This window comes from Manihot esculenta, chromosome 7, assembly GCF_001659605.2.
Source record: "Manihot esculenta cultivar AM560-2 chromosome 7, M.esculenta_v8, whole genome shotgun sequence".
NCBI lineage: Eukaryota > Viridiplantae > Streptophyta > Magnoliopsida > Malpighiales > Euphorbiaceae > Manihot > Manihot esculenta.
The window spans coordinates 12531543-12558203 of NC_035167.2; the positions used below are offsets into that span (position 1 = coordinate 12531543).

At 34.3% G+C, this 26661-nt stretch overlaps 1 protein-coding gene across 4 annotated transcripts; it reads left to right on the forward strand.

Moving 5' to 3' along the window:
- Positions 1 to 5996: 5996 nt before the first annotated feature.
- On the forward strand, positions 5997 to 24773 carry LOC110618646 (homeobox protein HAT3.1). Of its 4 annotated transcripts, none has more exons than XM_043958635.1 (9): positions 5999 to 6512; positions 13539 to 15108; positions 15913 to 16078; positions 16242 to 16365; positions 16475 to 16587; positions 16684 to 17241; positions 17976 to 18284; positions 23830 to 23915; positions 24047 to 24226. In XM_043958635.1, the coding sequence occupies exons 2-9, from the start codon at positions 13859 to 13861 to the stop codon at positions 24048 to 24050; spliced, it is 2610 nt and encodes an 869-aa protein (XP_043814570.1). In that variant the 5' UTR covers positions 5999 to 6512; positions 13539 to 13858; the 3' UTR covers positions 24051 to 24226. The 4 variants fall into 4 exon arrangements, with proteins under 4 accessions (XP_043814569.1, XP_043814570.1, XP_021617517.1 ...); XM_021761825.2 differs by having other exon boundaries at positions 6003 to 6512; positions 23830 to 23919; positions 24047 to 24773; XM_021761826.2 differs by having other exon boundaries at positions 6003 to 6512; positions 13549 to 15108; positions 23830 to 23919; positions 24047 to 24773.
- Positions 24774 to 26661: the final 1888 nt, after the last annotated feature.

Here is a 26661-nt window from a genome sequence, read left to right on the forward strand (position 1 = left end):
TAGAAGGGTAAAACCATGTTTTTATAAAATGTTTTAATGTATTTTACGATTTTAAGTAAGAAGGAAATTGAGTTTTGAATGAAAAAGACCAAGGAGGCATTTCCAGGTTCGGCCGCCGAACGTGGGATAGTTTAGGAGGGCAAGTTAGGCTTCCGAAAGTGGCTCAGGTTCGGCCGCCGAACCCCATGTTCGGTAGCCGAACTTGCATGAGTTTTGGAGGCACTTTAGGCTGCCGAAAGGTGGTCTAGCCAGCCCCTATAAAAGGGCTCCATGGCCGAAACGGATGAGTTTTCTCCCCATTTTCGGCCAACGGTGAGTCCATGCTCTCCCATGGTTGATTTTTGATGTTTTCCTCCAATCTTTCGAGTTTTAACAAGTTTTATCTTGGTTTGAAGATATTTGAGCAAAAAGAGCAAGTTTTGGAGCTTGGAGACCCAAGGAGTGAGATTTCTCCCATCTCCGAGTTAGATTGCCTCTCCTCTCGATCTTCAAGAGGTAAGAGTAGATCTTTAGCTCATTTTATGTTTTAAGCAAGTTTTATAAAGGTTTATGGGGTAGAAATGCATGTTTTGGTTTTTATTGAGTGCATGGATTTATGTTGAGTTTTTGGAGCAATGTGAGTTGTATATGTGTATTTGATGTGTTGTAGTTGGGGTTTAGGATAGTTTGAAGCCCCTAGGAGCTTATGTGTGTGTGTATGCATGTTGTGGAAGTCTTGTGTTTGAGTTGAAAGGGTTGGGAGGCAAATGTGCATGTTGGAGGCTGAGTTCTGCCCTTTGGAAGAACTCAGGTTCAGCAGCCGAATGGACTTTCGGCCGCCGAACCTGCCTGTGAAGGCAAGCCTTTGGCTGCTGAACCCTGCCCCCGAAAGTGGACTTTCGGCTCTGGAGGGAAGTTTCGGCTGCCGAAGGTGCCGTCGAACATGCATGAGTTTCGTCTCTGGAAGGAACCTTCGGCCGCCGAAAGTGCCGCCGAAGGTGCATGACTTTCGTCTCTGGAGGGACTTTCGACCGCCGAACCTGCCACCGAAAGTGCCTTGTTCAGCCTTCCTTTGCATGATTTTTATGATTATTTTAAGGTGTTTTAGGGAGTTTTTGGGGAGTATTTTAAAGTCATATTCATGTATGTTTGGTCCCTCATTTGAGTCCACCTATATAGGTTCGGACCCAAGGAACCGAGGACCCCCAGCAGTGAGCTAGCTGCTTCAGAGTCAGTTAGAGGTGAGTAGAATAAACCTTTATGTTTTAAATAAATGAAAGATTTAGCATGACTCATGCATCACGAATGCCATGTGATATTATAGGTTGTTTGCATTAGAATCCACGAATATGTTGCATTGCATTATTTGATGTTGATGTGGATGGATGTTGGATGATCCTTTAGTCCTCATATGATATGATGATGATGATACGGTATGGAAGACCAGTGAGGCCCATTCTACGCCCCTGGCACAATGTAAGAGAAAGACCAGTGAAGCCCATTCTACGCCCCTGGTATAGTTGGAATGTTATGTTATGTTATGTTATGTAAGAGAAAGACCAGTGAGGCCCATTCTACGCCCCTGGCATAGTTGGATTATGTAGAGGACTACTGGTGACAAGTCCATCCTTGATGTGATTTGTCTGTGATGTGATGCATTCCATTATAGTATATGTTTTAAATATTTTATTATTTTGCTCACTGGGCTCTAGTAGCTCACCCCATTTCCCTAATCCCCCAGGTATGCAGGTACGGGATAGGCCAGGAGGTCAAGAAGAGTAAAGTTATGTCTATGTAATAGTTAGATGTGGACATGATGAATTGTAAAGTATTGAATAGTCATGTAATAATGATATTGAGGATTAGAATTGTGCTTGACCCTATGTGTATGGTTATCCCCTTTGATACATGATCTATAAAATATTTTTATGATGTTTATATTTAACCAAACTTAATGTATGTTATGATACCCCATTGGAGCATTTGATGAGGGCTCCAGTGTGTGGTTTATGTTTATGGTTATGTGCATGCACAGGTTAAGCTTGGTAAAGGAAAGAGAAAGTTCAAAATTTTTATGTATATGTTGATCATGTATGGGATTAAACAGGTGTACAGGTTGTATGTTAGGCTTGCTACGAGTCCCGGCGGCCTTAAGCCGATCTGGATCCTAGCGCCGGTAGCGGTCCGATTTTCGGGTCGTTACATGGGTATCAATTTGCAAAGGAAGGAAATGTTGGCTAAGTTTGGGGGATAATGAAATAGAGAGGCGGGTTAGGAGAATCAGATACAGATAGGGAGATGGGGAGGAAAAATGAGAGAGAGAGATGAGGATGGAGAGGGAGATAGAGAACAAAGGCTTGATCATGGAGAGAGGATAGAGAGGTGGGTGGGGGGGGATTGGGGAGAGAGAGTGGGATAGAGAGGGAGGAAAAGAGAGAAAATGAAAATTATGGAAATTTATTTTTAATCAAAATTTTTAAAAAAAGTCAGCTACTAGACTATATCAGCTTTTGTTATCGTTAAGTTTCTATTATAAAAGAAGAAAAGATAAAGAATGAAAAAGAAGAAAAATAATAAAAAAAGGCTACATTTTTACAATTTTCACTATTCTTTCATGATATATAGTTCATATTTATAATGAGAAATTATCAAAATATAGATCCTTAAATTTAAAAAGTTATATCCTTTAAATTAAGGAATAAATTTTCTTCTTAATTTAAGAAAAATTTTATCAATTCTAAATTTTGTTGAATTTTAAAATAAATAAAAAAATTAATTAATTAAAAATTATTGTTTCTGAATTTAAATTCTAATCAATTTTTTTAGTCAGTTGATTTTTCTCACAAAATATTAATTTCTATTTCAATTAAATTCACCTTTTTGTAACGACCCGAAAATCAGACCGCTACCGGCGCTAGGATCCAGGTCGACTTAAGGCCGCCAGGACCCGTAGCAAGCCTGACATGCAACCTGTAAACCTGTTCAATCCCATACATGATCAACAACATACGTAAAAATTAAAAACTTTTCTTTCATTCATATTCTCATGTGCCAACCTCAACCTGTGCATGCTCTGAACATAATCATAGACTTAAACATTGACCCCTCAGTGGGATCTCAACAATGCTCTCAATGGGCTACCTAGCAAGCGTTGGGTTGGTCAAACATAGTCATCCATAAACATTAAAATCATGTATATAACAAAAGGGATTACAACAGACTATGGTCAAGCACACTTCTAAACCTCAATATCATCATTACATAACATGGCTAAGCATAACATTACATCATTACATAATTTGTCATGTCCACTTTCTATCTATTACAAAACAAAGACTTCATTACTCTTGCTGACCTCCTGGACTACCCTGTACCTGCAAGCCTGGGGATTAAGGGAGAGGGGTGAGCTACAAGAGCCCAGTGAGCAAAATAGTAAAACATTTAAAATATATGATAACATGAAATGCATCACATCACAGCTAATCACATCAAGGATGAATTTGTCACCAAATAGTCCCCTACATAGTCCAACTGTGCCAGGGGCGTAGAATGGGCCTCACTGGTCTTTCTCTTACATAACATAACATAACATAATCCAACTGTGCCAGGGGCGTAGAATGGGCCTCACTGGTCTTTCTCTTACATGGTGCCAGGGGCGTAGAATGGGCCTCACTGGTCTTCCGTACCGTATCATCATCATCATAGCATAGGGGAACTAAAGGATCATTCAACATTCATCCACATCATCAAACATATTATGCAATGCAACATATTCGTGAGTCTAATGCCAACACCCTATTATATTTCATGGCATTCATGATGCGTGAATCATGCTAAAACTGATTTATTTATTTAAAAGCATAAAGAGTTATTCCACTCACCTCTGGCTGAAGCTCTACTGACTCTGAGGTGACTGACTCACTGCTGGGGTCCTCGGTTCCTCGGGTCCGAACCTACACAGGTGGACTCAAATGAGGGACCAAACATACAAGAACATAACTCTAAACTACTCCCCAAAAACCCCCTAGAACATCATGAAACAATCATAGCAAAACATGTAAAAGAAGGCTGGACAGGGCAGGTTCGGCGGCACCTTCGGCGGCCGAAAGTCCCTCCAGAGCCGAAACCCAGGCAGGTTCGGCGGCACCTTCGACGGCCGAAAGTCCCAGACAGAGACGAAAGTCTCTTTTCGGGGGCAACTTCGGCAGCCGAAAGGCCTGCCTCCCAAGCCATGTTCGGCGGCCGAAAGTTCCTTCGGCTGCCGAACCTGGTTTCTGCCAAAGGGCAGAAACTTGGCTCCCTTTGCACAAAACCTTCTCCCTTCCAATCCAACATGCATATAACTCACCAAAACATGCAAATATACATACATTGGCTCCTAGGGGTTTCAAACTACCTAAAACCCCAACTACAACACACAACAACAACACAATCCAAGCCACATTGCTCAAAACATAACATTAACTCAAAAACCTAACTATGAGCTAAACATGCATTCTACCCCATAGATCTTGCATAAAACTTACTTTAAACATAAAATGAGCTTAAGATCGGCTCATACCTCTTGAAGATCGAGAGAGAGACGTCCTAAACTCGGAGGTGGGAGATTTTGAGTTCTTGAACCTCAAAGCTCCAAAACTTGCTCAAATCTCTTCAAAACGACATAAACCTTGTTAAAACATGAAGGATTGAAGGAAAATCATAAAAAATGAACCATGGAGGAGCAAGAACTCACCGTGGCCGAAAATGGGGAGAAAACTCGCACGTTTCGGCTATGGAGCTCTTATATAGAGGCTGGCCAGTTCACGTTCGGGGGCCGAATGTGCCCCCACATCTCATGCATGTTCGGCGGCCGAACATGAGGTTCGGCGGCCGAACCTGGTTTCCTTCAAACACAACTTTCGGAGGCCAAAAGCGCTCCCAAAACCTATCCACGTTCGGCGGCCGAACATGACTTTCGGCGGCCGAACCTGGTAAAAGTTCCATGGTCTTTTTCATTTAAAAACTCAAATTCATTCTTACTTAAAAATCATTAAAACATGAAAACATTTGTGAAAACATGGTTCTACCCTTCTAGAGGTATCCGACATCCGAGATTCCACCGGACGGTAGGAATTCCGATACCGGAGTCTAGCCGGATATTACACTTTTATTCTAAAATTTTAATGTTTTTCTTTTACATTAATTTTCATTAAATAAACATTTTAATTTTAACTTTAAGAAAAAGAGAATAAAAATAAATTAAAAAAAAAGAGATGAAGAAGATAAAATAAACTCTAAGTCTAATTTTATTTTATTTATTTTTCATGAAAAGATAAAAACGTACTTTTAAGATTTAGCTTTTTTTCACCCTTAGAGTAGAAGTTAGTTAAAATAAAAAGGACATATAAATCTTGACAATTTTTTGTAGGGATTTTATTTGAACTCTTAAATTAAAAAGTAAAAAAAATGTACAGTTAATTCTTATTTTTATTTTTTATACTTATTTTTTAACCTTTTTATCCTTTACATATAATAATAATATATTTTTATTAGAAAGTATTCCATCGGTTTAAAATTAAACCGTATTGAATAAATTAAAAATTAAAATTTTAATATTTATAAAAATTAAATTGAACTGAATTAATCTGATTCAATTCAATTCGGTTCAGTTTGATCGATTTAAATTTTTAATAAAATTTTTTATTTTTTAACCTTTATTTTTATTTTTATCATTTTAAAATTTAATTAAAATATTTTAATTTTAATATAATTTAATTTTCATATTATTAAAAATAATATATTATTATCACTAATAAATTAGATTTAATTTTATAATTTTTTTAATTAAAACTAAATTAAATTAAAATAACTGAAATTTTTAAAATTAAAAATTAAATTAAATTAAATTAAAATAAATAGAAAATTAAACCAATTTTTTAAATTAATATAGTTCCATAAATTTTTTCTATTTGACCCGAACGGTCTCTCCTAATTTCCATTGAAGAGGGGAAGCAATTCTGAAGTTTGCCAAGGGAATAGGGTTTTATTTGTTTCATTTATTTCTGCTGCCCATGCCCAAAACGACACAACTCTATCTCCACCGAACATCTCTCCACCCGATACCCATATAGCAGACCCGCCACCAGCTCCATTCCATCGGCCAAGACCCACGCTCCAGCGTCTTCCCCACTCTCCATTTTCGATCGAGCACCCAAACCCAACTCCACTGAACCAAACCCACGAGACCCACGCTTCAGCGTCCTTCCCTTCATCTCTGTTCCTTCTCTTCCCCTACTCTTCATTTTCGATCGAGCACCTGAGACCCAGCTCACCTCGAGAAACCCAGCTTCACAAACCATTAGCCCGACACCTTCTCCCCCACCTCCTTCTCTCTTTTGCCTTCGGCCAGACGTACAGAGCCCTGACAGTGGGGCAATTTCCTCCAGCGAGCGGCACCAGCAACAGCCCCTTCCATCGTGCATAATATCTATGTGACAGTTCCAGGAGACATTGACGACTTCCACCCGTCGGAGACAGAGCAAAGAACTTGGGTATTCATAGATTTTACTATTAGTTGTTATTGTTCATTTTCAGTTTTACTTTCGTGATTGAATGCAAAACATTCTTTATTTTGGTTCTAAATGTTCTTGATTTGAGACCCATTATGATATTAAATATCTTGTGTTCGAGATTTATGGTCAAAGTCTGGTTTTCTTGCTATTGGAGTTCTGATGCTCTGTAAAGTGAAATGGTAAGGCTGCTATTTCATAGATAGAGACGGGTTTAATCTGTTTTGGGTAGATACCTTTTGCCATTGTTGTGAGGGTAAGTGGGCATGGGTTCATTTGGCTATAGCTGGCTTTGCTTTGTTTATGTAATTTGTGTTATCTCCTGCTGTCTGATACTATTTTGTTGTATTTGGTAGCAAGGTTGAGTCTGTCTTGATTGAATGACTGTATTGACTGTGAGTTTTTGGCAATGGTTTGGCTGGGTCTATCTTGATTGAAGGACTGAGTGCTTAAGATTTGTGAGTAATACACAGATAAAATGAGTTTCTAAGGTTGGTTCTCATTCCCTCAATACTTACAAGTAACAAGTGTTATGAGAATAACAAAAGGACGGACCTAAAGAAATGCATTCCAAGGGTTAGGTCCTGTTCTTGATTCTTCTTTTATGATTTAAGCTTATAGTTGCTAAAAGTCAGTGTTTACTTGAATACAGTAAGTGTTGACCTTAGTGAGAATACTAATGATAATTATAGGTTCCCAAAGTAGTTTGATAGCTTTGCATTTATAATCTCTTTACGAATAATTTAAAATATTTTAAAGGAATACATGTTTTAATAGTCAAATTTCTTTTGAATTTCGTTACGATTGAATATCTATTTGCACTTCTGTACTAATTAAGATTAATCTATTGAACACCTAAACTTAAATTGTAACTTATTCATCATTTGAACTTATAAAAATCATAATAATTAAACATAAATTAATCATATTATTGATAATTTATCGGAAAAAAGTTAAAAATTGATCACACACGTTAATGATTGTATTCTAAATTTTGCTAACAATGCTTTAAATTTTTATAAATTGACAAAATTAGATGAACATAATTTTACCTTTTTATGACAAGTTAGAGTTCAATCAATAAAATTTTGAGTATAGTTAGTAATAAGTCGAACTATTTTTTACTTCTTTATATAAAACATCAATAATGGTTAATTTGTGTTGAATAATTTTTATAAGTTTAAGTGTATAGGTTATGATTTTAGTTCAGGTGTTTAATGGGCTAATATAAAATAGTATAGAGGGGTAAATATACATTTGGCCTTTCATTACTCCAATTCATCTCTAAAATCATAATAAAAATCCTAAATTTAATATTTTGGTTTGAAGTAGAGTCCTCTTTGAACCATTTTAAAGATTATAATAAAAACTCTAAAATATAATATTTTGGTTTGAAGGAGAGTCCTTGAACCATCTTAAAATTATAATAAAAAAACCTAAAAAATAATATTTTGGTTTGAAGGAGAGTTGTCCTTAAACTATCTTAAAAATTATAATTAAAAATACTTTGATTTGAAGGATAGTCCTCAATGAACCATCTTAATGAGGGTCCTCCTTGAACCACCTTTAAAAATATATAAACGAGAAAACTTGAAAAATAATACTTTGATTCGAAGTCTAGTTCTCCTTGGATAATTTGTTTTCTTAGAAGTAAGCAAAAAGATAACTAAATAAACAAAAAATGATAATTAAATACTGAGGAAATTCTAAAACCAAGTTTCTTCAGTCCAAAGGAGAGTCGTCCTTGGATGGTTTTTGTTCTAAAATACTAATAGAAATTATAGAGTTCGAGCAAGAGCCTCTGTCGGATCTTTTTCGTACCTCTTCTAGTTGTTTTTAAAATAAAAAATAATAAACTAAATAATCATTAACAAATAAAGTCATGTCTTTTAGAAAGTAATAACTGAGGTTGGTAGATTTTAAGCTGTATTTTAAGTGTGCGGCATATGCAAAATTATAACATTTTCAGTGCAAGTCGAGTTATTGAAATAGGCAAATACCATGTTTTAGAGGAAAATCTCAGTGACTTCATAAGTGGTAATTTGCATCCACTTTTGCGATCATTTTAAAGTTGCTTAAAGATTGAATTAATATGAGTAAAATCATCAATTAATTTTGCGAATGATAAAACTGGTTCATCGGGTGATGAATCGAATTCTTTAGCTATTAATTAACCGATTCCTTTTGAATTAGAGTCCTAATTGAATTTTGGCCATATTAATTCAATTTCTTAATTGTTATGTTTATGACATTTATATTCCTTTAAAAATTTTTAATCAAATGGAGTGCATATGATTCTTTTTTTAAGAAACAAATTTATTGTTAACTATTGAATTAATATAGGTTAAGATTATAAGTTGATTTCATCGATGATGAGACTTCAGTTCTTCACTAATGGGTTAAACTCTTTAGGTATTAATTAACTTACTTATTTTGAATGAAAGTCCTAATTGAAAGAAGAAAAAAAAATCTTAACCATGTTAACTCAATTTTATTTGTTATTGAATTTTCAATAAATTTCTAAATAATGAATTATGTGCTTAAATTCATGCCAACTTAAAATTTTCAATGATCAAATTAAAATGGGTTGCTATCTCTTATTAATTTTACCGATGATGAAACTTTAGTTTATTGAGTGAGTCTTCACTGATGAATTGAACTTTTTAGATATTAATTAATTTCCTTCTTTTGAATTAGAGTCCTAATTGAAAGAAGTGAAAATCATAGCCCATATTAATTGAGTTTCTTATTTTTTATTCCAATATTAATTTTTGAAAAATTTTTAGAGGAATTTTTAATTCTATTCCAATTTAATTTATCTTTACAAGATTTGAGTATTTATACATAAAGAATAAACCTAATTTAGAAATATTTGCAATAAAAATAAAATCCCTATAATCAAGTTCAATTAGAATTCTAAAGATCTAATCTTTCTAATTAGGAATCTTCTATGTTAGCCAACACTCCCCTCAAGTTGGTGCATAGATATGACACATACCCAACTTGCAAACCAAAGTGTGATAGGTCTTGTTGGCTGAGCCCTTCCCTAAACATATCAGCTAGTTGTTTATCAAAAGCCACATGATCTAATCTCAAGACACCATTTATTAAATTCTCTTTAATAAAGTGTCGATCAATCTCTATGTGCTTCATTCGGTCATGTTGAGCCGAAATGTGAACTATACTGATGGTAGCTTTGTTGTCAAGTGCAAGAGTAGTTTGTCCTTTTTCAACAGTTTCAATTTCTCAAACAATCTCTACAACCATAGGAGTCCACAAACACCTTGTGCCATCGCTCTATATTTCATTTTAGCATTTGATCGAGTAACAATATTTTGCTTCTTGCTTCTCCAAGTGATAAGATTTCCTCCCACAAGTGTGCATTAACCACTAATTGACCTCCTATCATTAAGGATCTAGCCCAATTTACATCTGTGAATGCGTGTATGCGGAGATGACTATGTGTAGAGAATAAGAGACTTTTTCATGGAGTAGACTTTAAGCGGTCATTCCTCCAAGTTCTGAGTGACTGCTTCGATCCATACAAAGTCTTCTTTAGCTTGCACACCCTTCCTTGTATTTTTTCATCAGCAAATTCAAGAGGAATCTCTATATACACTTCCTCCTTTGAGTCTCCGTGGAGGAATGCATTCGCTGAGGGAAGGTGGTGCGTGAGTCACACGCGCCAAGATCTTGGTCACCGAAGGCTAGCGAACAGTTGGTGAAGGGGCTGCGGCTCCAATGGGATAGGTGATGAAGAAGAAAAATAGATCTAGGTGGGTGAGTACCAAATTTGGTTGTCTAGGGTTTTGAAAGTTCAAAATTGAATTGCAATCTTAAATCAGGCAAAAACTTTAATACTATAAAAAAATTTTGGGAGAAATTTTTAATTCTATTCCAATTTAATTGATCTTTATAAGATTTGAGTATTTATACAGAATCAACTTAATTTAGTAATATTTACAATAAAAATAAAATCTCTATAATTAAACTTAATTAGGATCCTAAAGGTTTGGATCCTCCTAATTAGGAAACATACTCCTAATTAGGAATCTTCTATGTTGGTCAACAATTTTATTCATATGCATCCTCTTAAAATGGCAATATGGATCACTTGAATACAACTTGACTCCATTTGTCTAAAAGTTTACATTAATATTAAAGCAATTTATGTAATAAATAGATCATCTTCTTATGTATGCAAAGAGCTTTTTCTTAAATTGTCATTTATCTTATTTTCAATAAAATGAAAATCATATGCCCTCTTTACAAGATTGCTAATTAAAATTAAAATTTTCTTTAAAAACAAGGCTTCCATTTTTTACAATATGGCGCCATTTTAAATTTTATCTCATTTTAATTTTAAGTAAAATTTAAATTTTCCCCATTACTCTTTGCATTTTAAATTTAATTCCAAACAAATTTAATTTTAAAATTTATTCTTCCAAGATTCATGGTCAACTTTTAATTTCCAGCAAAATTAAATTTTCTATTTGTTTTTCAATCACTATTAAAATTAAGCATTATAAATACCTCGTTTAAACTTGTCCACTTGTCAAATTTGGAAGCCTCCTTTTTATAAAAATAATACATTTAAAAAAATTGCATTTTTAAATCTTTCTCTAAAATTTAAACTTTTTTAAAATAAATAAAATAAAATAACTAAATGGAGTCAAAATTCACTTAAAGATTGAATTAAGTACTTACATGTGTATTTGATTCACTTTAATAGTGAAACATTTAAATCAGCATGAGGCACTTGATTATAAAATTATGAATTCTAAGATTGGATCGTTTGGGATCTTTCAAGGAAAACAAGGGAAAGTAGAGCGAGAATAATGCTAATAGCATTTTTGATACACAAGAGAGGAAATAAAAAAGATATGGATGCTTAAGAAGGAGGAGAATCACTCTAGGCATGCTTTCCTTCCAAACCAAAACAAATACTCATTCCATCACTAAAAGCTTATAGAATACTAGCTTACATAGGATTCCTAAAAGTTCAATGAATTGGCCTATTAGGATAGGTATCTTGAATAGAAGAAGTCTAATTATTTATCAGTAGGAATTATCTCTGATGAATACTCACATTTCCTAAATAATAATAAAACTTGCGTTGTTGATAATATCTATCCAATTGGTAGGTATTGAATCACAGAATTAACAACAAAATTAATTATCAAAATTGGAAACTAAATTATTGAAGAATCTCATGATTATGAGAAACCATGCAACTGTCAGCAAAAGTATTGGCTTGATTAGTGCTTTTATTATAAATTTGAAATAAGGTTTTATATATGTCATGGATTTAGGCGGTCAGTAGACAACAATGTAATTCTCTTATTCTAAATTTCAGCATAAGTAAAACAATTTATTTCTTTTTCCCTTCATTGCACATGGAGACTTCTATTTTGTTGCTAAGGAGATTCTTCTAGAAAACCTTTAAGTCATGCACAATACATCTTTGTTTAAGCATGATACTGCTGTGAATCTTCATTTCCCTTTCTTATTTGACTTTCTTGCTTCTTTCAAAACGGTCTAAACCGTTAGTCCTTTGCTGAAATTTTTTAATGTGCTTTGTATGGCAGATTCAGAATGCAAGGCGTTTCATATCCCATTTATTTGTTTACACTTCCAATAGTCTGAAAGTTATATTTGCATTGCTGTTTTACTGAATTGTACGCAGTTTAATTTGAATTTTTGATCATATGTTATTCCCTAGAAATTTTTTGCATTTATATAGATTTTGATATTTTGGCGTTTGTTAAACCAGCACAGAATGATGCATGGTAAACATTTAATCTTGTTTTTTTTTTTTCTGAAATTTAATCTTGTTTGGGCTGGCACAATATTGAACATGTATTTTGCTTATAAGAGCATTTACAATTGTGTCCTTTGAGTAAATTTAATAATATTCCAACTTTCAAATAAAGTAGCTACTTCAAATAGCAGGAACTTAATTTGCTATTTTCTTCAAATAAGAACTTAATTTGCTATTTTCTTCAAATAAGATGAAAGTGGAAGTTATTAGCAGTGTTACATCAATAAAGTGGTAGCTAGTAGGGTAGACACTTCTTATAAGGGTCTAGTGCTATATTTATTTATTTATTAAAATAAATTTGTGTAAAGCCTAGTGTAGCATACAAGCGAAACTACTTGGATGGACCGATTTACCCTCATGGCTCAAAAATTCAAATACAGTCTTATTCTCATTTACTCAATTATGGTCAAAGTATATACTTCCTCCGTCTCATAATTTTTGTCTACTTTGCTTTTTCATACAGATAATAGATTTTGTTAACTTTTCAATTATACCCATTTTCAAGATATTAAATTTTATTAAATAGTAAGAGATGTTTTGAAAGGTTCATTGGAGATAAGATAAAATTAAATAGGGTTATAATAGTCAATTTATATATTACTCTAGTGCAAAAGAGGAAAGTGGACAATAATTTTGGGATATCTAAAAAAGGAAAGGTGGACAAAAATTATAGGACGGAGGGAGTAATAGTTATGTCATTTCCTTCTCTCTCTTAGATACTGTTTATCAATGTGTATATGTATATTAACCAACATGATTTTAGAGTCATATTCCGGTGACCCCTCTTATTCCCCTTCAATCTCTGAAACACAGTTAAGGTGCAGAATTTCTTGGTTGCAAGAGAACCTAAACCCAGACGAGTCAAACTTTCTTAAAATGCATGTAATCAACTAATTACTCATTTTGTTCATAGTACATACAAGTTGCATATCTTGATAAAATCTTGTTTCAAATGAGAACACATTGCATGTCTCGGACTTTGTAGAAGTCCATAGTGTTAGGACCAGTAATGGGAGTTTGAGTTCCCATAACAAATTAACCATGTGAAGGAAGTTTGCCTTTTTCCTAGTATAATTATTGAAATGCCTTTAGACATGCTGTCTCTCCAACTTAGCTTATATGGGTTGGCCTATTGATATATTATCCTTTTGGTCTTTCTCTCAAACATTATTGTCATGTTTCCTCAGTATGTTGCAGGTGTGTGCCTGTGTGGAGTGTTCATTTTGCAACAACATCCAGACTAATTCATTCGAGTGAGATTTGTTCCTTTGACTGTCCATTTTGGAGCAAAACCTTGTAGAGGGTGGATTTTAAATTATATTGTTTTGGTTCTTTTGGCTAAGAATTAACTGTAGACTAATGCCAGTTGTTCATATTTGATGTCATAATGCATTGATTACTAGTGTCTTACTAGCCATACAAAAAGTTTTACCTCAATTGATACTGGAAAAAATTGAGGAAAACTTATTGTGGATAGGAGAGCTGAGATATATTTCTACTAGCTTTTATGTTCAAGGCTGAGCACATGGGTGTTTCTCCAGCACAAGTTACTTTTGATGCAAAAAGTTACTCATTCCATAATCAAAGCACACCAGTAGAAACACCTGAATATGGTGCTGAACATAAGCATATTGAAATATTGGAACAAAAACATCAGATTATGTCAGAAACTGTACAGACTGAACCAGGTGATACTAATACTGTAGTCTCCCAATCTGGTGCTAGTGAAGCATTGCATCAGTCCTCTGAAGATGCTAGTGAAGCATTGCATCAGTCTTCTGAAGATGCTACAAAAAGTTCTCTTTCTGAAAATTTAGAATGGCCATCAGAAGGCACACGCAAGAGTATGTTGACTGATAAAAGTTTAGGCCCTAGACCAATTACAATAGACCAGAAACTTGAGTTTGATTCAGAGGATACATGTAATGGACCATCAAAAGAGCAATATTCACTTCGCTCTGGGATTACAGAAAATCATAATGCACTACCGGCCTTCACTGTTAATGAAACTGCAGATGCAGCCAAGAATTCTCTTACCGAGGATTTGGAATTTCCACATGAAGATGCTCGGAATAGTAGTCAGATAGATAAAAGTTTGTGCCCTCAACAATCTATTCCTGAAGAGATACTTGAGTTTTCTTCTGATGGTGCTCATTGTGAACCATTGATAGAAAGACAAAAGGCTGGCTGTGACATTGTAAAAGGTGAATTGTTGGAAATCAGCACTCCATTGTCTAGTTGTACTGCAGCCAATCATCTGGAGCCACCTCCTGCTCTTGTCGCCAAGAGTTATCCTATTATATGTTTAGGTCTACCTCATTTCAAGAAGAACAATGTTCCTGCTACCAAAAAATTACTAATGCTTCATGATGATATGGATACACGCTCAAAACTTAAACAATCAAAAACGCCATCTAAAGATATGGTTAGTAATTCTAGCCGGATGGGCCGGAAGGTTAAAATAACTGCAAAATCATCAAAAAGAAAATATGTCTTACAATCTTTGGTAAGAAGTGATAGAGTTCTGCGGTCAAGGTCACATGAAAAACCTAAAGCTCCTGATTCCAGTATAAACCTGCCTAAAGTTAGCTCCAAAAAGGAGAAAACAAAGCAAAAGAAGAAAAAGGGACAAGGAATGAGAATTGAAGTTGATGAATATTCAAGAATCAGGAAACATTTAAGATATTTGCTGAATTGCATGAGCTATGAACAAAGCCTGATCACAGCTTATTCTGCAGAAGGCTGGAAAGGACTAAGGTGTGTGCTATTACCAAAAATTTTCTTTAATTTCACCTTTTTTCCCTTAAGAGGACTTTTCTTTGTAATGGTTTTAATATGAGCTCTGATACAAATATTCGCTAGGGCTTGTTTCTAATTTACTATCCAATATGATTGTTTTAACTGCTTCGCAATAGCATTGTTAAGTTCAATTTAACCACTTGAATAAGTTAGATGAATCAGGTTTAGGAAAGAAGAAGAAAATCACTAAATTGAGATATACTGGTTGGATTATATCGGATGTAATGCCAGCGTCTTATGGAAATGCAATAAAAGATGGAACTATAAATTGGATCTGAAGTAATGGACCAACTATATGGGTTGTGTATCCTTGCCGAATCTAAATGCAGTATATATTCACTTATTCAATTCTGAAATTGAAATATTGTTTATGTGTCAACTGGGTATCCTAAGTCATTCCAGTCTATATCATGCTCACTCTTATTTTAATAAAATGGTAATGTCGTCAAAGAAGTGACCCAAATGAGCCTGCAGTACGGTGGATAGTGATGCCCCTACTGTCTGCTTGTTATTCTTGAGTATCAATGTTAAGTGATGCCCCTGTCAACTGTCTCTTTTGCACACATGCTAAACCATTTTATCCAAAATATTATGGTATCAGCCGTTGCATGGTATTCTTGGGAAGGAGATCAATCAACCCTGTTTAGTCTGATCTTGGGTTCTTCTGTACTCATTTCATGTGTATGCTTGTGCACACACATCCATTGTATGTTTTTCACTGGATAACGACAATTTGCATAAACCATTTTTATGATTTTGCAGCCTAGAAAAGTTAAAGCCAGAAAAGGAGCTGCAACGAGCTACATCTGAAATTTTTCGGCGCAAATTGAAAATACGAGATTTATTTCAACGTATTGATTCACTGTGTGCTGAAGGAAAGCTTCCAGAATCTTTATTCGATTCTGAAGGACAGATTAGCAGTGAGGATGTAGGAGATTTTTGTATCATTCTGTTATCTTTAATTGACATTCGCTTTTTGACAGATCTTCTATTCGCTCGTTGCTAAAATTAATACTTTTTTGGATTTCTTTTAGATAATGGATGTCTTTTGAAAAATAGTAGTGCTTAGACAAGAAATTCTTTTATGGCAGATATTCTGTGCAAAATGTGGTTCCAAAGACTTCACTGCTGATAATGATATTATACTTTGTGATGGTGCTTGTGACCGAGGGTTCCATCAGTACTGTTTAACACCGCCATTGTTAAAAGACGAAAGTAAATGCTATTCACCCATATGATAGTCATCAGTTGGATAATAGTTGTTATCTATCTACTTATCAGTTATGCTTTCTTAATCCTTTTATTTTCCTCTTATGGCCTACAGTTCCTCCCGATGATGAGGGTTGGTTATGCCCTGGATGTGATTGCAAAGTAGATTGCATTGAATTGCTTAATGACTGTCAAGGAACAAATATTTCTATAAGTGACAGCTGGGAGGTAACTGATGTTGTCTCTGACCTTGTACATTTGTTACTTACAAAAAGTACAAACTCCTTGATTTTGTTGTTCTTATCACACTCATCTCATTTGCAGAAGGTTTTCCCTGAGGCTGCAGCTGCTGGACAAAATTCAGATCAGAACATTGGACTTCCATCTGATGATTCTGATGATAATGATTATGATCCTGATGAACCAGAAATTGATAAAAAGAGTGAGGGAGATGAATCAAGCTCTGATGAATCTGACTTCACTTCTGCATCTGATGAATTGGAGGCTTCACCTGGTGATAAGCAGAATTTGGGGATTCCCTTTGATGATTCTGAGGATGGTGATGATGACTATGATCCTGATGGTCCAGATATTGATGAGAACGTGAAGGAGGAGAGTTCAAGTTCTGATTTTACATCCGACTCTGAGGATCTTGCTGCTTATCTTGATGATAAAGAGTTGTCCAGAGAAGTTGAAAGCCCTGGGTCTAGTGGACCCCAAGGAGGTGTTGTTAGAGAAGGATCTAAACATGGTGGAAAAAAGATGCAATCTTTACATGGTGAGCTGTTATCCATTTTAGAGCTGAATCCTAGACAAGATGGAGGCACACCCGTTTCTGAAAAAAGAAATGTTGAGAGATTGAACTACAAAAAACTGTATGACGTGAGTGTCTTTTCATCCTCTATTTTGATTGAGGTTCTCTAATCTGGTCGCATTGCCAGTTTATTTTTCTTTTTTATTATGAATGGTTTATCATAATTAGATCCTAATCTTCTGTTAAAAATCGTAGTTTCATTTGCTTATTGTTGTGAAGTGTGAGAAATGTACTGTAGTTTTTCTTCAGCCTAAATATGAACTGAGTTTCTGCCTCTTTCTCATGGCATTAGAGTTGTTATTAGAGCTTCTTTTTTTTTTAAACTCTATATAATGTGTTCACACAGAATACTTAAAACTTTTGGTAGTAGAAATAATGATAATGCTCAGAAGTCACAAGTCAATTTGGTGCATGCCCATGTGTTTGCTTACAGAATGAATAGTTCTATACCATGCAGGAGATCATATCTGTTAGCCCCTATTGTTGGTGTTGTTTTCAATGAAGACACTATTTTGTGAATCTTGTCTACAAAAGTAATATCTAGTCTCTGTAACTGATACAGGAGATGAGGATTCTGTTAAGCTTTTTGCTTAGGTTTGAACTAAAAATTTATTGTATTATATTCCATATGAAATTATCATCCAGCCTTTCTGGTACTTATGGACAGATGCAGTGCAATATGTAGTAAGATTTCTTCTTGCAATGACCTTATAACTTCACATGTTCTAGACAAATCTTTGTGCAGTCCAATGTTCACTCTTCTCTCTAGTAACTTTTCTTGTTTATGTATCTATTTGTGAAGGAAACATATGGAAATGTTTCATCTGACTCAAGTGATGATGAAGATTTCACTGATACTGTTGGACCAAGGAAGAGGAGGAAAAGTACAGAAGTTGCTCCAGCATCAGTAAATGGAGATGCTTTTGTGATCAAGAATGGAAAGCAAGACCGAAAAGAGACTGAATATGCTCCTAAGAAAAGTCAACAGTCTAACATCCAAAATACAAGCATATCACCCGCTAAATCACAGGAAGGTTCTTCTCCATCTAGTTTATGTGGTAAAACAGTTAAACCATCTGCGTATAGAAGGCTTGGAGAAGCTGTAACTCAGGTACTTTCTTGTGATTAATATATATCTACCTCTTGAATTTGCCTGTTGTGTGACTTTTGTCTAGTAAATAATAGAGTATACATTAAATTGAAGAATGAAAGAATTATGGCTATCAGGTTAATATGTCTCATCAAGCGAGCGGGACATCTCATCAACACCAATCGCTTCTCTTGCTCATTTAATAAAATTATTTTCTTTTCTCAAAATGAGCAAAATAAAAATACAAATAAGTCATGATAATTGTGCTTTCTCTACGGTACCCTAGTTTCTTTAAGTATGGATAATCTAGTTTATATGTGAAATTAAATAATTAGTTGACTGGATTCCATACCAGCAAGTACTATAATCTAGTTGAACATTAGAGTAGATTGACCTTAAATAAATAAAAATTGGGAAAATATTTAGTTTTTGAAACAATGATGAAAAAAGGAGAGAGAGAGAGAGAGAGAGAGATTTTGAGAGAATGATACTTGATAATTTCCCTCAAGTCAAGCCCGTTGGAGTATATATACTGCTTAAAAGAAGACAGAGGGAGATTTTGAGAGAATGATATTTGATAATTCCCTTCCCTCAAGTTAAGCTAGTTGGAGTACAAGAATACATAATAAGTAAGAAAATAAATCAATCCCTTAATTAAAACCTAATCATATCCCAATCATATCATATAATCTAAGCACCTAATTATGCACACAATCACTACAAATGTAGGGTATTTATAGAAAGTATCTCAACACACTCTCTCTCAAGATGGAGCATACATGTTATATGCTCCAAGCTTGTTACAAATGTACTCGATTTGTGAATCCCGAAGAGATTTTATGAAAACATCTACTTGCTAATCATTTGAGTTGACAAAACTGGTAGAAATGTATCCTAACTCAATCTATTGCCTAGTAAAGTGATAATCTATCTCTATATGCTTTGTCCTCTCATGAAAAATTGGATTCAATGCAATGTGGAGACCAGCTTGATTATCACATATTAGCTTCATTTGGCCACTATCGCTATATTCAATTCCTGAAGTTGTTTTAACCAAATAAGTTCACATGTTGACAAAACTCTCGCTCGATATTCTGTTCTGCACTTGATCTTGCAACTACATTCTACTTTTTACTTTTTTAGGATATAAGATTTCCTCCAATCATAATACAATATTTTGAAGTAGGTCATCTATTGAAGGAAATCCTGCCCAATCTGCATCAGAACACCCAATAATTTGTGAGTGATCATTGCCTTCATATAGTAGACCCTGTCCTGGAGCTCATTTGATATATCTAAGAATATGAATGACTACGTCCTTGTGACTACTATATGGGGTTTGAAGAAATTGACTAACCACACTTACAACAAAGAAAATATCTAGTTGTGTGATAGTGAGATAGTTGAGCTTACCAACTAGTCTTCTGTATCTAGCAAGATTCTTTAAGTAGCTCCCATGTTCAGGAACAAGTTTGATATTTGGATACATGGGAGTATCCATATGTCTATAGTCTAACATGCTTGTTTCTTCCAAGATATTCAAAGTATATTTCCTTTGAGAAATTACAATACCTGTTTTAGACTGTGCCACTTCAATCCCTAAAAAGTACTTCAATTTTTCAAGTGTCTTTAGTTTAGAAATGATTGAAAAATTGTTGCTTAAGCTGAGAGATTCCATCATGATCACTTCCAACAATGACAATATCATCAACATAGACCACCAAGTAGATACATCTAGCACCATTATGACGAAAAACTATAGAATGATCGAATTCACTTTGAGTCATTCCAAACTTTTGAACCAAAGTGCTAAATCTTCCAAACGGTGCTCTCGGAGACTGCTTTAGACCATACAAAGATCGCCAAAGACGACATACTAAACCTGACTCCCCTAAGCAACAAACCTTGGTGGTTGCTCCATATAGACCTCTTCGGCTAACTCACCATGAAGAAAGGCATTTTCGATCCTAGTTGATGAATGGTCTAGTGATTGATTGCAGCCAATGAGATAAAGAGACGAACATAGGCAATTTTGGCTACTGGAGGGAAAGTATTACCGTAATCAAGTTCAAATATCTATGTAATCTTTAGCTACAAGATGAGCTTTGAGCCTATTAATTTTACCATCCAACTCTATTTTAACTGTGTAAATCTATCAACAATCAAAAGTAGATTTACCAGGTGGTAAAGGAATCAGTTCTTAAGTTCTATTATTATGGAGAGTAGTCATCTCCTCAATCATAGCATTGCACCATCTTGGATGATCCAATGCTTCTCTAACTATCTTGAGTAAAAAACAGAAGACACAGTGGAAACAAAAGTATAGGAGACAAAAGACAAACAATGATAACTCAAATTATAAATAGGATTAGGGTTTCAAGAAAGCGAATACATTTGCAAAGAGCAATAGGAGTAGTTGCTTCTGTTGAAGGCATGACTGGAGGAGGTAATGAAACTGAATGTGAGTCATTAGAATGTGATGAATTACCTGTGCCAGGAAGAGAAACATCATTTTTGTTAGCAGGGAGATGAGGACGACATGAGTAGACTTAGAGAGGTGGGATAAAAGTGGAAGATGAACACACTTGAGGTAAAGAAGAAATAAGTATCGGAGTTATAGGTAAGGCTATAGGAACAAAAGTTGTGTGCTAGGTCAAAGGAAAAATAAGGAGAAGTTGCAAAAAAGGTGATATCTGCAGATAAAATATTTATTAGTAGCAGGATCATGGCATTTATAACCTTTTTGAAGCCAGGAATATCCAAGAAAGACACATTTAATGGATTTTGGTTGGAGTTTGTCTTTGCCAATATTATGATCATGAATAAAACATATGCATCCAAAAACCCATGGGGATAATTGATTCAAATTTCGGGTAGAAAATAAACCAGAATGAGGATTTTGTTACTGTAAACTAGACGAAGTTATTTGATTAATCAAATAACAGGCCATAAGGACAGTTTCCCCCAGAACATCGTGTTAGAGGAGTACTTAGTAAGGACTATTTCAATCAAATGCCGATTTTTTCGCTCGGCAAACCCATTTATTGTGGGGTATGAAAACAAAAACTCTGGTGAGTAATTCCCTGAGTAGATAAGAAGTGAGTGAACGAGAAAGACAAATATTCACTTGCATTATCACTGCCTAATAACTTAATGCGAACACCACATTGGTTATGTATTTAGGTTTAAAATTTTTGAAAAATAGAGAACAACTCAGAACGGTTCTTCATTAGAAAAAGCCAAGTGCAACGAGAATAATCATCAATAAAAGAGACAAAATATTGAAATCCTATAGTTGTACTAACTCAACTTAGATCCCAAACATCTGAATGAACAATATTAAATATAGAAGTGGCCCTATGATGGACTCGCTGGAAAAAGAAGATCAAATTTGTTTTCCAAGTTGACAAGACTCACGCTCTAAAGAGAGTAAGGAAGAAAGACAGGAAGAAAGACTAGGAATCAATTTTTATAACTTGATTAGATTTGGATGTCTCCAACGACTATGAATGAGTTCAGCAGAAGTGGTAGACATAAAAGCAGCCGGAGGGTTGAAAGTGGAAAAATGGTACAATCCTTGTGACTTATATCCTACTCCAATCATCTTCCTAGTATTCTGGTCTTGCACAACCACAAAATCAGCAATAAATGTAATTGAACAGTTAAGATTTTTAGTCAATTTGCTAATGAAAATTAAGTTATACGGACATTCAAGAGTAAATAAAACAATAGTCAATGAAATAGAGGGAAGGAGATGTGCATTACTTATTCCTTTAACTTGAGTTTGTGAACCATTAGCCAATGTGATTTTAGACGGTGTAGAAGGTGAAACAAAAGTAGAAAAAAAAAATTGTGATTACCAGATATATATGATTAGAAGCACTAGAGTCTAGAATTTATGAACCAATAGGTAAAGACTTAGTTAGATAAGCAAATGAGTTACTAGAGTGAGCAATGTATTCTTTATAGTCTGTTGCATTTAGAGTGACTGAATTTGATATTTGTGACTTATTGTCTGGTGGTAAAAATGGGCCGGCCATGTGAACTGAATTGATACCAAATTTGAAGGAGTTTGAAATTGCCAGATCCGAAACATAGATCCAATCCGTGAATAGTAGATCCGAAGCTACTGTTTACGAGGGATGTAGAAAGAAGGGTTGGGCAGGTGACTTGATGTAGAGGGATGGAGTCGCCTTTCTCTGGCAAGGCTGGGGGAAGGATCGCCGGCGTGAAAAAAGTCGCTGGAAAGATCACGTGCCGGCGTGTGGCTGCTGGTCCAGAAACTTGTGACTGGCATGTATGGCCGGACAGACGGCTAGGAGTCCGATGCTGGGATTCTGAAAGGTGACTCGCCGACAACCCCCAAAGCTTCTTAAGTAGGCGGTGAGATGAAACACTCACGGGAAAGAGAGACCAAGAGTAACAGTGGCCTTCTCCTAAGAAACAAAAATGGGACTTGGGGAAATCAGACCAACTAGGCTCTGATACCATGAAACAATGGTGAAAAAAGAAGAGAGAGAGAGAGATTTTGAAAGAATGATATATTTGATGATTCCCCTCAAGCCAAGCCAATTGGAATATATGTACTACTTACAAGAATACATAATAGGTAAGAAAATAAATCTATCCCTTAATTATAGTCTAATCATATCACATAATCTAAACACCTAATTATGCACACAATCACTATAAATTTAGGGTATTTACGGAAAGTATCTCAACAGTTTTCAAAACTGGTTCTCACTTGATCCCTTCATTTGAATCTGAATTTTAATGAAGTTTGTTAATGGATTATTACTTCCTGGATTATGTCTGCAAAGTCTATCTTTATATTTGCCTCCCATTCCTCCCTTTTAGTCCATATTTGAGGATTTTGTTGGTTCTCTATCTGAATTGGTTGAGAAGATGGCTCTTGAGTGCTTCTCCATCTAAGTTGAAGTGTTATCTGCTAGTAAATTGCTTGCATAATACAATTTTATTTCTCCACTTCAAAAGCAAATAATTTCCTTCTCTTTTTTCCCACACTTATTTAATGTTTGCTCAGTTCCTTTGCATGCATTTTTTAGTAACCACATTATCATGCACCACTGTATAGGTAGTAACGATTTGCTTTTCAGATCTTTTCTTGTTGTTTTGGAGATTCATCCTACATAATGATCCTTGTTTGACTTTTAACCTACACAAGCAATCAATTTGGAGAAATCTGATTTTATTGGCAAAGAGAATTATTTATTTACTTCTGTAAACTTTGAGAAAATATGATTGTGGAATTTGGTTCTGTTCTCTCTCTCCTCTCTGCCCCTTCCTCCCTCCTCCTCCCCTCCTTTTCCAGGTCGAAAGGGGGTGGTGAGAAGAGGATTAGAACCTCAGAAAATTATAATCACAAATTGAATTCTTACGTAGTCTGGATATCATGAGTTTCGCCTTGCTTATTATTCTAGCTTGGTGATGATGAAAAAGAATAACAACTATCATATTATGCCATTCTTTGTTTTTCTAGATTTGTTTTCATAAATATACATGCGCACACAGTAGAGACTAAGTTAATGGCCATTGTGCTTTGCAGAGACTTTACAAATCCTTCAAGGAAAACCAATATCCCGATCGAGCTACAAAAGATAATCTGGCAAAAGAGCTAGGAGTCACTTTCCGGCAGGTCTTATATTCTCTTGTCGCCAACCGTGAACTCATGCTATTTTTGATTTCTTAGAATAACCTTTTACCCCCTTTGAGTTTAGTGAACATTGTTTCATTTTCTTTCATTTCCTTATCCTATTTTGCAGGTAAATAAGTGGTTTGAAAATGCTCGATGGAGCTTCAATCATTCATCATCTATGGATGCACTGGTCAGAAAAGCTTCAGGGAAGGATTCTCCCCTACCTAAAACAAACCCAAAACTGCCAGAAGGACGTCAATCTGCTGGCAAAGATGCTACGTTGGATGGAGCTCACAGTGAGAAAACACCCAAGATTAGTAATGCCACACCAAAAAGCAACATTGGAGATGCAAGGGATGCTAAATTGGGTAGTGAAAAAGGCAGCAAACAGAACTCTAGAAAGAGAAAATCAGGAACAGATTCAACAGCAGAGGCGGCAAAAAAGCTTCCAGCTAATTTACCAAAAGATCAAGAAACTCGAGCAGGTGGCCGAATGACGAGAAGTAGATCTCTTAGATGATTATTCTTCTTTACATCCTCCTATAGGATAATAGAGACCATGATACCTACTGGAAAAGCAAGATATATAGAGACAATCAGCTGCCGGCGTTTGCCTTCAGCCCGGAAAGTGATCCAACATGTGGCATTATGTTTTCGGTGATGTGATAGTGCTCCAGTTTTCTTATTCCATAGAGTTGCTTGGTTTAATGCTACCTCTTTATAGTTTTTTCCCCCTCAGTATTAATTATTACTGTCCTCTCCTTAATCCCTGCATTTACCTTAGCTACCTATATGTGGGGCAAATCAGCTCTGCTAAAATTTTTTAAGAAAAATTCAAAATATTTATTTTTTAATTTTTGAAGTTTATTTTATGTTTTTAATCTAATAATTTATATGACTAATATATCGATCAATTTTATGTGAATAAATTTTATTCTTGTAAAAATTCTCAATGTCAAAAGATAAATGAGCGATAGCATTCAAAAATGCAATTCGGTGATCTATAAGTAAAATTAAATGATTCAGAGTTTAAGGATCTTTTTTTTTAATAATTTTTGCAATGTGTACTTGTTTAACATTTTTTATTTTTGTGAATTTTTAATGTTGAAATACAAAATATATCTATAGTAAAAAAAATAAATATATGGCCTACTAATAATGAATATATATTATTAAGAATATTAAATTGTTTTATGTTTTATTTAAGGGATAATTAAATATCAAATTTAAATAATATATTATAATATTAAAAAATTAAAAAAATTACTATGAGTCTTTGAATTTTAATGAAATTTATCAATTAGTCTTTATAATTTTTAACTTCAATTAAAATGTCATTAATATTTTTAAAATACAACTGTTATATTCTTCGGTTAATAATATTAAGATATTCCCTTGAAGATATAAAAATTTTAAATACCATCACCTAATTTCTAAATGTAAAAATCATTTTTCCTTTTCCTCTTTCTGATCCCCTCATCCAATGTAAAAAAAAATTATCTTCCTGGTCCACTCATCTACATCGCATTGGGATCCATGCGCACTAGAGTTGACAAACCAAGACGTTGCGATGTTGGGGTCGATGGATGATGCAATGCTACTGGGGCCAACGGATGCTGCGATTCGTTGGCCCTGCGATTTTAGAATCGACCGACGCTGCGACGACGGACGGACGCTGCGACGCTGGAGTCGACGAATGCTGCAATAATGACATTGAAACACGAGAGTGCACTGTGTTTCTGGATTTGAGTCTTTTTGTGCTTTGTTTTATGGGCAACGACGTCGATGATGAAAGGGGAAGATGAATCGTTGAGGATACGAGAGCAGCGGTTAGACAAAACTTTTTCATCCTATTACAATCTATTCTTATCATTCATCGTGCCAGAACTTGGATTCCTTGAAGATGTTGGCTTTTGGGTTTGATAAATGAGTGATATTATTTTTCTTAAATAAATTTGGTTTTGATAAATGAATTATATTGATTTTGTGGAATGAATTTGGGTTTAATGGATGAATTATATTGATTTCGTAGAATGAATATGGATTTGATGCACGAATGAATCTGTTTTTGATACAGTTAATTTAACTTTGATTGAGGAATGAATCTAGGTATCAAGAGTAAATTTGCAAGGGTATTAAGGTTAATTTTGTAATTTCGAATATTCTCTCTTATTTGACCGTTAAATTTCATTTTTGACAATTATTATAGAACGTAATAGTTGTATTTTGAAAATGTGAAAAACATTTTAATTAGAGTTAAAAATTATAAGGATTACCTAATAAATTTTATTAAAATTTAAAAATTTAATAATAATTTTTTTAAAAAAATTTGAGTGATAGATATTTTAATTTTAAAAAATAGAAATACCTTTATCAATTTTTTTATTTCAAAATTGATAATTTAATTTATATTAAAATAATATTAATTACCATGTTAGTAAATACGAATAATTTTTAGATAGTGATATTGATATGAGAATTATATTAGAAGATATTCATTTATATAAATTGAATTATAAATTTAAAAAAAAAGTGAAATAAGATTATATTTTTTTATATTTTTTAATTAATAATTATATTTTGATTTTAACGTTAATATTTATGGTTAACTTTTGGAAATTAATATTAACGACACAATACAATAAAATATTATTTTAATATAAATTAATTTATATATTTTAAACAAAAAATAATGAAACGATAAGATATTCTTTTTATATATTTTTTTTATTTTGAATTAAA